The 12685-nt window shown below is 39.4% G+C and overlaps 1 protein-coding gene across 1 annotated transcript; it reads right to left on the reverse strand.

Moving 5' to 3' along the window:
• Positions 1-5924: 5924 nt before the first annotated feature.
• Positions 5925-9571, reverse strand: LOC147620553 (protein WALLS ARE THIN 1-like). Its single transcript, XM_086824781.1, has 7 exons — positions 9078-9571; positions 8059-8121; positions 7825-7941; positions 7478-7721; positions 7233-7391; positions 6944-7095; positions 5925-6843 (listed from the first exon to the last, which is right to left on the reverse strand). The coding sequence occupies exons 1-7, from the start codon at positions 9344-9346 to the stop codon at positions 6645-6647; spliced, it is 1203 nt and encodes a 400-aa protein (XP_086680907.1). The 5' UTR covers positions 9347-9571; the 3' UTR covers positions 5925-6644.
• Between the last annotated feature and the right edge of the window lie 3114 nt (positions 9572-12685).

A 12685-nucleotide genomic window follows, 5' to 3' on the forward strand; every position in this document is an offset into this window, starting at 1 on the left:
TTTTTCATGTTTTGATGTCACAAATCTAATTATTCCCTTTCATGTAGGATACTAGATTAGCAGGGTACATCAATTTGGATCTATGACTATTCAAGTCCGAGAGCATTGAACATCTAATCAACAAATTTCATGATTGACCTACTTACATACAACCTACATTTGTGCCTCTCTCCTTACCACCACCAGGGCCAACGCCTCGACAGTATCCCCAAATACCCCAACAATCCTCACGAGTTTGGGTCAATATCGATGAAGATGGGCAACCTGCATCTCCCCAAGCAGATGCTTCAGCTATCCAACCTACATCTACGGCCCCTGAGGAACCTACAAGGCCCCAAGAAGACGCTTTAGCAGCCCAACCTACATCTACCCCCCTCTCCCCCCATGAGGAACCTACATCCCCCCAAGCGGACAGTTCAACAGTCGTATAGCTTTCTCTTTCAATGTAAACCAATGTAAAGAAGATTTTGAACCAATGTAAAAAGATTAAATTTTGGATAATGTATAAAATTTTGGACAAGTTTTTTCTCAATGTCTTCAATATGGCCGGTACATTATGTTGCAATGTTTCCTATTACATAGTCGGTTACACTATGTTCCATTGCTTCCTATTACATAGTTCGACTGCACCAAGAAAACTTGCTTGTTGGTGATGTCTATACATGAAATGTTCCTTTCTTTTTTCCTTGGAACTTGTTTACACAAATCATAGTAATGTGTCAATAATAATGATTAGGACATAAGGATGAAATACTTTTGCATGTATTAATAATGTGTTAATACTTTTGCATGGCTAGTGTGATTGACATACCTTACAGTCGTTGCACTTGAACACAAATTATCAGGCACTTGTAGCTCATCCTCATTTGCCAAGTCAATTCTCACTTGACGTAGGGAAATGTTTGACCTTACATTAAGTATTGTCAGAAGATCGTGCTCAAACGATACCTCTAATAGAGTCAATGGATTTTCAATGTCATCCTTCAAGTCCTGATCAATAGCTACAAGATTTTCATTCACATAATGCCATCTCATGTAATGAAAGGCTCAAATAAAATCTGAGAGCCAATCATATATTTATAGATAATAGACTTCCACTAGATTTTGCTAGTAACCCCATTTTTTTCTTTCACATCCAAGTTTTGATCCAGGAAATCCAAACATTTCTTTGATTTACAGATAAACATTGACATTTTTTTTCTAACCTCCTCATCATAAAAGAAGTCAACAAATACATGCAATGGCATAAACACATTTATTTTCACCTGGCAACTTGCCACATTTGGTCGCATACATCTTTGCACATCTTGATATATCTTTAACCTATAGCACTCACTTGTTTTTGCAATTGGGATCTACCATTCTAGATTGTTGAATGGAAGAGGTGATGCTTTTGGAGAGCCATAATCTGTAACACTGTGAGGTGTCATATAAAACATGTCATAAAAGAAAACTTCTCTCTCTGCCAAAACACCTACTTGATCTTCCTTTGTATTGCTACTTACCATCCTCGACATAGAGAGTCCTATCATGTGCATTTGTTTGTAGTTTTCAAGCTTCAAAATTGAATTGTAGAACAAAATTCAAGGCAGGCAAATCAATCGACCCATGATCTTCCAAATCAATGGAGTCTTACATGTCTAGACCGAAACCAATGGATTGCAAGTCATGCCTCATCAAGCTCTTTTGCTATTATGAAGGTTTATGTAGCGGCATTATTTATGATACAAAGATTACATGGATAAATGTTTTTTTTAATGACCTTCTCCCAAATTTGTATTGAAAGATTATCTTTTTCAAGTCCTAAGCCGCCCTAAACATAGCTATGTCACCTAATCCAAGGCATATTTTTTATTTAATTCTCTATGATTTAATTATTTTTTTTCTAATTTTTTGAGATTTTATTGGCTGCTGTTTACTATTTTGAATGATTTTTTACAGACTTCTTGGTATTTAAAAAAAATTCTCGTAAAACCTAAAAATAATTTAAAACCAATGGTTGTCTCTTTTTCTTCTAAAAGTTGATGTTTTACATCAAAGTTGATACAAAACATCAACTTTTAAGCTGAGTTGATGCTTTGCATTAAAGTTGATTTAAAACATCAACTTTACCACAAAACTTGATGTTTTGCATAAAGTTTCAGATGCTCCGGAGAAGAAAGTTAGAGGATCGGAGGTCGATTTTCACAAACGACCTAGCATCATGAGATGCATCGACGATTCCCACTATACTATCTATCTATTTCCAATCTACCAGGTTTGAAGGATATACATCTGTACAGACAAATACAAGACAACTGATAATACAAAAAAGAAACTCATTACATAGACATAATATAAAATCATTTCAAAAAACACCCACTTATACAGCTTGGTCTATAGAGTGGGATGCCATTAAGTAAATGTTGCAAACACAACTCTGAGTACATGTAACCATATTGTATAAGGACTTCTTTGATGCTTCTATCTGTGTTGGAGAACTTGAAATCTTTAACTCTACCTTTGTACGTACCGATGAGCTCATTTGTTATCCTTTTTCTCTTCCTCGTCTACAACATAACCCAACTACCAATAGAGATGGAGGTAGGAATCCACCTTTGATTATCAAAACTGTTGTATATTGTAATAGCTCTAATAGAGAAGCTCGGATGCCTAGGTCATGTGGTTGCCATGGAAAAAGAGAAGGGATAAGAGAATGCAAGAGAATAGGAGAGGAAATAAGATAACCTCCAAAACGTGCGAAAGTAAATGAGCTAGCAGTAACCGTAGCTTTCATAAGAATTAAGAAACTGACAATATACACTTTGATCTAAGTATTTTATTAGGCAATTCGTATTTATTTATTATTAATAAATCCTTATAAAGAATATATGAAATATATCTAAATAGAAAAAGTTCTATTGGTCCAAACTCTTTATCTCTCTAAAGAAGAAAGGCCCAAAATTGAGTCCAAAATAAGCCTAATGAAGCTGCTATAAACATGTATATCAAACATATCTTTATATATTATGGTTTGTCTCACAGATTTTAAAATGAAGACTCTAGGTTCTATAGTAATTTTCAGTTTTTCTTTTTCTCCATTTTAGGCACTAAGTTAGACTTCTCCATAGAATGAATGAATAGACTGAGATTTCCAATATCATTATCTTGGATTTACTTAGAGCCTATATAACCAACTTTATGATATAAGTTATCTTCTACAGTTTACATACAACAATACCCCTTATTCAACTACTAATGGTCGCACACCTTTCGAGATTGTGTAGTATGGTAAAGTTCTATGTATTATAATTATGAGACTTTCCCAAAAAATTGAAGCTGCTAATCAATTCACTACAGAATTTACTTGCATTTTGAGTGAGGTACATGATTCCATTACTAAAAACATAGTTGCGGAAAAATGGATAATTGACAAGAGTTACCTAAAAATATTCCTTCCCAAAATGCGTGAATGCTCAAAAATGTCTTAAAAACACAATTTTATAAAAGTATATCTAGAATTCAATGTATACATTTAAAACGACATAAATTTTAACACTTTTTTCAAGATTAAGAACACTTTTTTCAAGATTAAGAACATGTGTGATCTCTATAGATTTATAAACTGGTATTGTTTGTGACATAAAGATAAACTTAACTTACAAATGGCATAGGAGTCCACACAACTTAAAGAATATCAATCTTTTTAAAGTAAAAACTTATTTTTTAAATTTCATAAATAAAAGACACCCTTTTTAATAGACTTTCTTGGGACTAATTTCCCCACTATGCATAAATATGCACATTATTTGACAAGTACTCAAAAAATATTAGAATACATAACATTCATTATAAGCTCCATAATTTATGAAAAATCCTACAAACATCCTTGAGTCTATTTCTAGACCCAAATAACAAAGCCTTGAGTATATGGTTACCTTGACGGTTTGCATGACATAATTATTTGATCTATTATATGTAAGTAAGTATTGGATGTGATACACAACCAAATGCTAAGAGTTTAAAGAGGTCAGCTTATAAGTGTGAAAAGGTAGTCCTCTATTCATGCATATGTAGAAGATGGCAATTATGGAGACTTTGAGTAAACCTAAGCATGTTAAAGAGTAGAAATTTGAAATACTTTTTTTTTATAAGACAATTTTGGAGAGAGACATCATATGACCTATGGGTGTAAATTTTGACCTAGGTAGACATTTGTTATGAAGGAGATGCTTTCTATGCAATATGGGTATATGGAGGCAGGAAGAAATCATACCCTATATCGTGTGTGTGTGTGTGTGGAGTAGAAAAAAGTCATAGTATTTGTATGTTGATGTTTGATCAAGATAGCTTTGTCCAATATCATGAACTTAGGCGTGATGATATGTATAAAGGTAGTGTAGGAATGAACTCTGAATGTAATTATTTAGAAGACATGCGAAGGTAGTCTTAACCCATGCTCCACTAGAGCTTATTCCTATGCTCCCATGCTCACAAGCCCAATGTGAGTTAACCTCCTAGTAAATGCACACATAATGTGCATATAACACCTCTCTACAACCTAAAACTATTAGAAACTCTAACCATCTACCCAAGATTTAAAAAAAGGTTAATGCCATGCTAAAGCTCTTCTTTCCCACAATACCCATCAAGCTTTGATACCAATATGTTGGAAGGGGCTCATCAAATAAACATCATCACAACAAGCTAGATTATGAAATAGAAGAGCCCCACTAATTGTGTATTCAATGTGTGTGTGTGTGTATGTACCAAATACTACTACTAGGCTTGCTTACATAATCATGACTGTTCAAATCCTCTACCCATTATTATAATCATATATCTTAATCTACAACTATACAAATGTCATAAAATGAGAATGTATCTTAGGTGCTAAGTAAGTGAACATTATCCTTCAACTAGAGAAACATGCCATTCCCTTGTTTAGATGAGCACTTCCAATGTGAGGATAAGCACCATCTTATGCACCACTATCCTCAGGCCACGGCAGCTGAGCAGAATCATCAACCACATCATTTTTGAGCTACCCAAAACAAACCCCCTTGCAACAATTTGTTCAACCACCCTTGATATATGGATGCGGAAATCACAGCCCACATTTCCCTTTTCTTAATTAAGCCAAAAAAAAGAAAGAAACAAAGGTTGAATACCAGAACTGCAGGTCGAGCTGGGGTGCAGCTGTGCTGGAAGGAAGCCAGCTCTGAGCTGCAAAACTGATAACCCTCAACGAACCCTAGGGTGATCTGGATCATGTAAACACATGTATATCCTAGAATCATAACAAGCCATTTTACAGATCAAAAACCCTCAGTTCACATCCCTTTGATGCTTGGATACATCCGGGCTGGAGCAGAGCAGGGATGAGGCAGGGAATGGCCGCTGCCCCCCACCCCCGACTGAAACAGGCGAAGCCCGTACGCAGGCCGTCAGCATTTTTAAGACAGTTTATTCCGTTCATAAGCGATCTACGGCCAAGATTAACTTAGATCGGGAATTGTCTAACTCCTGGGGCATGACGGAGTTCGAATGCAGCTGTTATGAGGCTACCGGAGCTGGCTCGGAGGAGTTGCAGAGCGATCACAAAACAAGAGCAACCACTCATCGGTGGTGAAAAGCTCCCTGCAGCTGAACCCTAAGCTGGGCAGACGGAATACACCCAGCTGAGAGAGACTAGAGCGAAAGCCGAAACTAGAGAGAAAGGGGCGGGGCGGGGCGGGGACATCAAGACCTACATAAGCCAGAAACATCCAAATAAAAACTATCAATTTGTTCAATGCTCCAGACGAAAAGATGTATTCCCCAAACAATCAGAATAAAGACAGCGCTTCAAAGTAACTGGGACTAAGCACTAGAAATTGAAGGACGTGGCGGGATTATGAGTTAAATATATCATTTTTGTCCCTCTAAAATCAAGACTAACAAATTATAACCAGGATTTTTAAATTTCAGTTTGGAAAAATACACCACAAACCAGGGTTTCAAGCACTGATTCCTTTTGTGTAAGGGACAGGTTGCTCTCCTTGGGTGCCCAACACCCTAAATGTTGGAAGGGATAACAAAAATTCATGGTTGGACTCGGACCATGATAAAAGCTACCTCTGACAACAAAATCTATAAACTCTAGAGATGTATGGTTTCCATTGTCAACTGCCTGCCTTCTACTTCCAAGCAGCACACAATAATGAAACCTTATGTATGAAGCGTGTGGTGCATAGTGGCAAATCCCCATTCAGTGGGACAGTCTGATGAGTGAGAACGTGCACAGATCCACTCTCACATAAAAATTTGCTCAAGGCTATCATTGAAGGTATAGTTCTACTAATGTGCCTAACGCAGAAAATGCCACCTGTTGCACCCACCATCCCACGAGACAACTTCCAACTCAGTACGCATGGCATTAAGGCTAAGGGTTTACTTGACAATGGGAAGGCTTAAGGGTTTTGGGTTTAAGAAGCTCAGATTATTTAACAAGGGAGGGCCGTGATACTCAACTCCAGCATGTATCATACACTGTGTGGTATGAGATTCTACTCCATGTAGTCGGCACTTGATGGAGAGCTACAGTGAGCTTGACATTCATGGCTTTACATAAGGAGAAGCAGGGTGCATTCTCTGGGCCAGATGGCTATCCAGAAATGTGTGACTTAAGGCCCATCAGTAGAGCTTCCTCTGCCAAGCAAGGGTTCTTCAAGCACCTCTTCAACATCCAGTGAGCAAATCAATGGGGGTTCGCAAGAAAAAATGTTGATGCTCTCTGCTGCTATAACTTCAATTCTTATTTCCCTTGATTTCCCCCACACAACAAGATACAGTCCAATGACGATCAGAAACCCTCCCAGCAGGCTGCACAAAACCAGGATACGGGCATGTCATTGTGTGTTAAGCCAACACAACAAGCATGTGAACGTACATTACAGCCCCTTGCAAGAGCATGGCTACTAACCTTCCCAGATAGAATGTTTCATGCAAAAATAAGGAAGACAATATGGCTACAAGGACCGTCTGCAACGGTTGATAAGATGCAACAAGCACAGGTCCTCCTTCATGGGCACACCATCCTTGTAAAGTCATTGCTATCCCAGAGGCCACAAGGCCCTGCATTCACATCACAAACCAGAATCAAAAATAGGATGGCCCCAACACCATGCATAGTCCTTTTTTAAACATCTCCCTCACACACATTGATTAAAATACTTCAAACTGTCTGCATGAGCAAGTGCCCTGTCACATACCCCATAAAAAACAGCTGGTAAATCAGAGTAAAAGGTTGAAGCCCATGTGGCAAGGTCTCTCTCTGTGCACACAGCAACGACAGCAAGTTGAAGGGTTCCAAAGGCATATGTGAATGTTGTTGCAGATAATTGAGCAGGATAATCCCTCAAAACAGGAGTCTACACCCATAATAGCAAGGACTGTAAAAGAGATGACAAAGACAGAGCATGTTTGATGGAATAAGCATAAGCAACCATAGTCACACCTGTAAGATAAACCAAATGGCCCAAGTTATGCAATTTCCAAGAAGACAGAGAGTTCCCAGTTGCCATGAGATGAAAGACGAAGTATCAAAAGGGATGTGAATAGATCTTCTGATAGGGGTGCCTTGAACTGTCACAACTGAAGGACCTCTGTACAAGGCAATCAATATAGCTCCGCCCACACATATGGTGATCCCCAAAGCTTTAGCCTGACCCTCCCTTCTCTTGATATGGATCTTCTCAATGCTGAAGTGATGCCAAGAACACCATAAATGAGTGCCTTGAGCTTCACAATGCTAAGTTATCTTGCAGCATATGAGTCCAAACAGGTCAGAAGGCTGTGGCTTACCCAAGAGATGCAGACATCCCAAAGGTCAATGCAGGAATCAAATTCTGCACAGTGGAAGCAAATGTTGCTGATGTGTAGTACAAACCTGCAAGAAAAAGGGTTTGATTGATGCAAACCCTGCAGCAAGACCAGGCCAGCAGAGTTAATAGAAGACATCAAGCTAATGCAGACATAATACAGAAAATCAAACCGACTAGTCACCCAATCAAACCACATAGCTAAATCGTAACTTACCCAATCAAGCCACATAGGAAGAATTGAGACAATTTTAGAAGGGTTAAAGGCCGCCGTCGCTCCCTGCACAATGAAGATATACAATCAGCTGAAACACAATGGTTTTTGAGTTAAGAAACTGCTTCTTTATCCCTGCCTCCCTTCATGATAATAGGAAAACAAATAAAAACAAAGGATTTTGATGAGGAAATCTATTTCCCTGCATACACACATATGAAGGAAGTTTGCTCATATTCTTGAGAAACACATCATATTACTTGGCATGCTCTCAGGATAGCCTAGCCTTGCAGCCATGCACCTGTGCAACCACTCCAATAGAGAGGGGTTCTCCTTGCTAAGAAGTAATGGTCTTGCGCAGGCACATGCACGCAGCTGCAAGCGTGCTCAGATAAAGTGGCGCCTTGATTACCCTCATTCTCGTAACTTCTACCTAGCCATGGACCATACATTGGTCTCCGTGAGACCCTGAAACCCTTCCTTTTACACACACACACCCCAACCCTTCCTCCCCCTCCTCCTCCCCCTGCCCCTCCCCCTCTCTCCCACTCTATATGTAACATAGCAGTTCACACATCGGGGTACTAATTGAAAAATTTTGAGTTCGAGTTGCATTTCCTCCACTTCGTTGCAATCGTATGGATCACATGTGATCTATAACTGATTGGGTGTCATCTCTTGAGGTGTTTGGCGGAATGTGATGTTAATACATTAAGCCAATGAGCCACCATTGACTTAACGACATCAGTGCCACAGCATGCAATGAAAACATGTCTATACATCAAAAGCGGCTTGCAACTAACAAAAATGGTTAGGAAACGGCAAGCATTTCACATTATATAGTATATGTGAGGTAAAATTGTTTCAAAATGAGGGGAGAAACAGAGGGATGCAAGGAAATTTGGGAAAATCAAAGCTTAGAAGGGAAATCTTGAGAGGAGATTAGGGAATGGGAAATGGAAAAGGAAACGATGACTTGATCGCCTAGTCGAGTTCAGATAACGTGGAAGAAGGCGACGCACCTGTCGAGGAAGAAGGCGAAAGGGGCAAGGACGAGGGTGGCGATGGCGTTGCGGTATACCGGGAAGACGTAGCGGCTAATGCCGTCGGAGAGGGCAGCGCTGGCGAGTACCTGGAAGCCAGCGTAGAGAATCTGCACGGCCGCGGTGGCGACATGGACCCGGACGCCGCCCAACACGGAGCTACTCTTGTCGGAAAGCCAGGCTCCAACGGCGCCCATCTTGCCCAGCCCGGAGAGCAGAGAGCTCCGCCCATTGTACTCCGCATCCATGCTTCTTAGGCCGGCAATTCTACCATTGCATCTCTCTCGGCTGCATTTCTTACAGTGCCAGGGTTGTATAGTATTTCATGCTGCTCGCCCGTGCGTACGAGGCGCGTTGTAGCGAGCAGCCGAGCAGCTACTTTCCTCTACATCCTCGAGGGCTTCTGGCATGCAGGGTCCGTTTTGATTTCCAGGCCCCCTCTCGTGGGCGCTTAGTGTGAGTAAGTCGCATTAACTCACACTCTTCATACGGTGCACTCTTAAATTCACCTCCCAAATTCTTTTTTGGGATCAATAATAATTATTTATATATTAACTAAAGCTGTTCAAAAGCTGTCGTACAACCAAGTCATGGTTACAACTTACTACTCCTTCTCAACCTCATTAATTCGAGGGGCACGCTCGGGAAAGGGAGCGGATCAATTCGAGTGAGACATGTGGCGCATGCAAGTGAGTAGTGGGTTAGTGGCACTCTTAATCCGCACCAGCGAGTGCATGTCCCTAGTACGTCGACAGGTGGTCGACTACTTGGGCCTTGCATGGCAGAGCCATGTAGTCGATGGCATCAAGGTGAGGAAGAGGAAGCGAATGGATGGGGGGACTGGAGGACATTGAGGCGGAGTGTTCCAAGAGGAAGTGCGTGTCGGATTGGTTGGATGAGAGACTCTATAATCAAGTGAAAAATAGGTATGTCTGAAGCTTAACCAGGATTTCGTCATCAGAAGCCAAATAGGCTTGTTTTCGATGTGCCGCGTATTCATCTTTTGTCCGGGTAAGCCTCCTTCGAAGGGTGAATTAGGTAGATGGCTATAGGAGAGTATCATGCATGACTGTGCTGTTTCTAAGATCTTTTACTTGGGGAAAGGCTTCTTCAATGTTCTGTTTATTAAGGGCCAATCAGTCTCTAAATTATTTGCTAAAGGGCCTTTGTTCTTTGGGCAACGTCTGGTGCATGTCTTTCCTTTTGATAAAAGTCTGCAAAATGCTTGTCCTGTATGGGTAGAAGTAGTTGGTCTCCCCCCCTGGCTTAGGCCTGCGCTGCGTGATATAGCTTAAACCCTAGGTTCTGTGTTATATGTCCCTGGTGATGAGGTCAAAGGGAGGCAGGGTAACAGCGTATCACTTGGAATTCATCCATTGAAACCCCAAAATCGATAGACATGGACCTAGGTCAACTGGGCACTCTGGAATTAGGCCTTAAATTTGGAGCTTTCCCTAGTGCATGTTTCCACTGTGGTGTGTTTGCTCATATTGCCAAAGACTGTCCTAAATTGGTTGCTATTAGGGAAGAGGTAAAGGAGGATAATTTGGGAGGAAGTGACAAAGAGAAAAGTCCCCGCGAAAATCAAAAGAAAGAAGAAAAAGGAAAGGAAGTAGTGATGGAAGCCGAGAAAAATATGGTGGAAGGGGGTTGGGCTAAAGTTAAAGGAAAACCCAATGTTAGGCAGGCTAAGGCCGAGGCAAGGCTCAACTTAATCGTGAAACTGATAGTAGAAGGCATGGGAATAGTGAGAATTTGAGCTCTATTTTATTTGAATCCTTTACCTCCGAATTTTACACAATTTAACTTTTAAGGTTTCATCCAATACTCAAGAAATAAAGTGAGTTATATCACTAAAATTCTAGAATTTTGAACCTTTAAAATCAAGGCTAGGCAGAATTACAACCGTGGTTTTTGTCAAATTGAGCCATGAAAATTACACACCAAAGGACAGTTTTTTTCTTTGTTCTGACACTAAGAGTCTTATCAATTGTACATGTTTCCCTTTAAATAAATTGTTGAGCCCTCATCGTTAGTTCATTGCATAGCTTCACAAACAAAATTGTTTTAACTTGTCTAGTGCTACAAGTACCATTGAAAAATGAGCATGTATGACATCTCTACTGTTTCCTCAATATATACATGTACCAATGAAAAATGAGCATTTATGACATCTCTACTTTTTCCACAATACATATCCACAACTTAATTAATGATCATGACTCTAAGCCCTTTTACTAAAATTTGTCCCCCATAATCCATCACATTCAATGTGCAAAAAAATCCCGAGTACAGTGTAATTGCATCTTTAAATTTTTTAAAAATACCTTCAAAATTAAAATTTAAAGGTATAAATACCTATAAATTTTAAGAGGTTATAGAACAAAAACCTTCAAATTTTAAAAAAACTTTATTAAGTGGCCACCCAACCATTAAAATAACTAAGCTCCATCTCTTCAACCGAACAAAGGCTCATCCCATAAGGCTAGCAAGTGAATGAACCCTTTGTTACCTCCTATAGCCTTAGGGTCTAGATTGGTAGGGGGTGTGAATACATGCCTCACCAGAGTATATCCTCCCAACATCTAAAAAGGAAGTTATCATAGAGAGTTGAACTAGTGACTTCGCTCATCAAAGTGTAACAAGTGGTAAGACATGCCATGCTAGATGATGTGTATAACAATACTCTCATCGAAGTCTAACAAGTGGTGAGTGTATGTTGTGTTTGTTCCTATCACAATTTCATATTGGGATTAACTGTTGTGATAGGCAATTAATTGGAACAACTAATGTGTTTACATTTTTGAGATAGGTGATGACCAGTGCGTGTGCTGCACATGGAGGATCTTATCTATATCATCTCATATTATTATTATTTCATATGAGTTATTTTGTTGGCCATATGCCAAATGATTGTGCATATTATTTATGTGCACTTGTGTGTGGTGTTGCTATATTACTAGCACGTATGTTAGAGAAGTTTTGGTTATTTTACACTTAGTGTGTGAACAAGTTCTAGTGCTTGAGTTATTTTTGTAAAAGTAGAAAATCAAGCCCTATTTTGTACGCACAACTATTATTAGCTCCTTGGGCTATATTTTGAATACAGTTCTCAAAATACTCATGCTGTGAAAGTGGAGCTGCAAGCATGAGGGGGGGGATTGCACCCAATAGTGTGTATAGATGGCGATGCTTACTCTATTTTCATGTTCTATGATATGCTTTAATCTTGTCAATTTGATTTAAGTCTGTGCTTGGTTCATTGATGTGTATGTGAGTTTTGATTAATTAAGGTCCCATGACATAAATGTTGATTATAGAAGCACTGACTGGTAGCACTTCAGATGTTGATACATTAGATGAGGAGACTTGTTGGATACATAAGGGGAATTTTGGACTCAACTTTGGGCCCTCTAAGAAGTGCCAACTAAGCTTAGAGAGAGATAATCCAAAAAGCCTAAAAAATAAGGTGAAATTGATTTTGGGTGTATTTTCTCTTGGCATTTTCTTGAGATATAGAAGATATATTTCTATTCTTAAATGTACATAAAAATGATAGAATATTGCTAGTTCTTGAAGTCTTCAAT

Source organism: Cibotium barometz, chromosome 31, assembly GCF_041138505.1.
Source record: "Cibotium barometz isolate CiBa-2024 chromosome 31, ASM4113850v1, whole genome shotgun sequence".
In the NCBI taxonomy this organism is placed as follows: domain Eukaryota; kingdom Viridiplantae; phylum Streptophyta; class Polypodiopsida; order Cyatheales; family Cibotiaceae; genus Cibotium; species Cibotium barometz.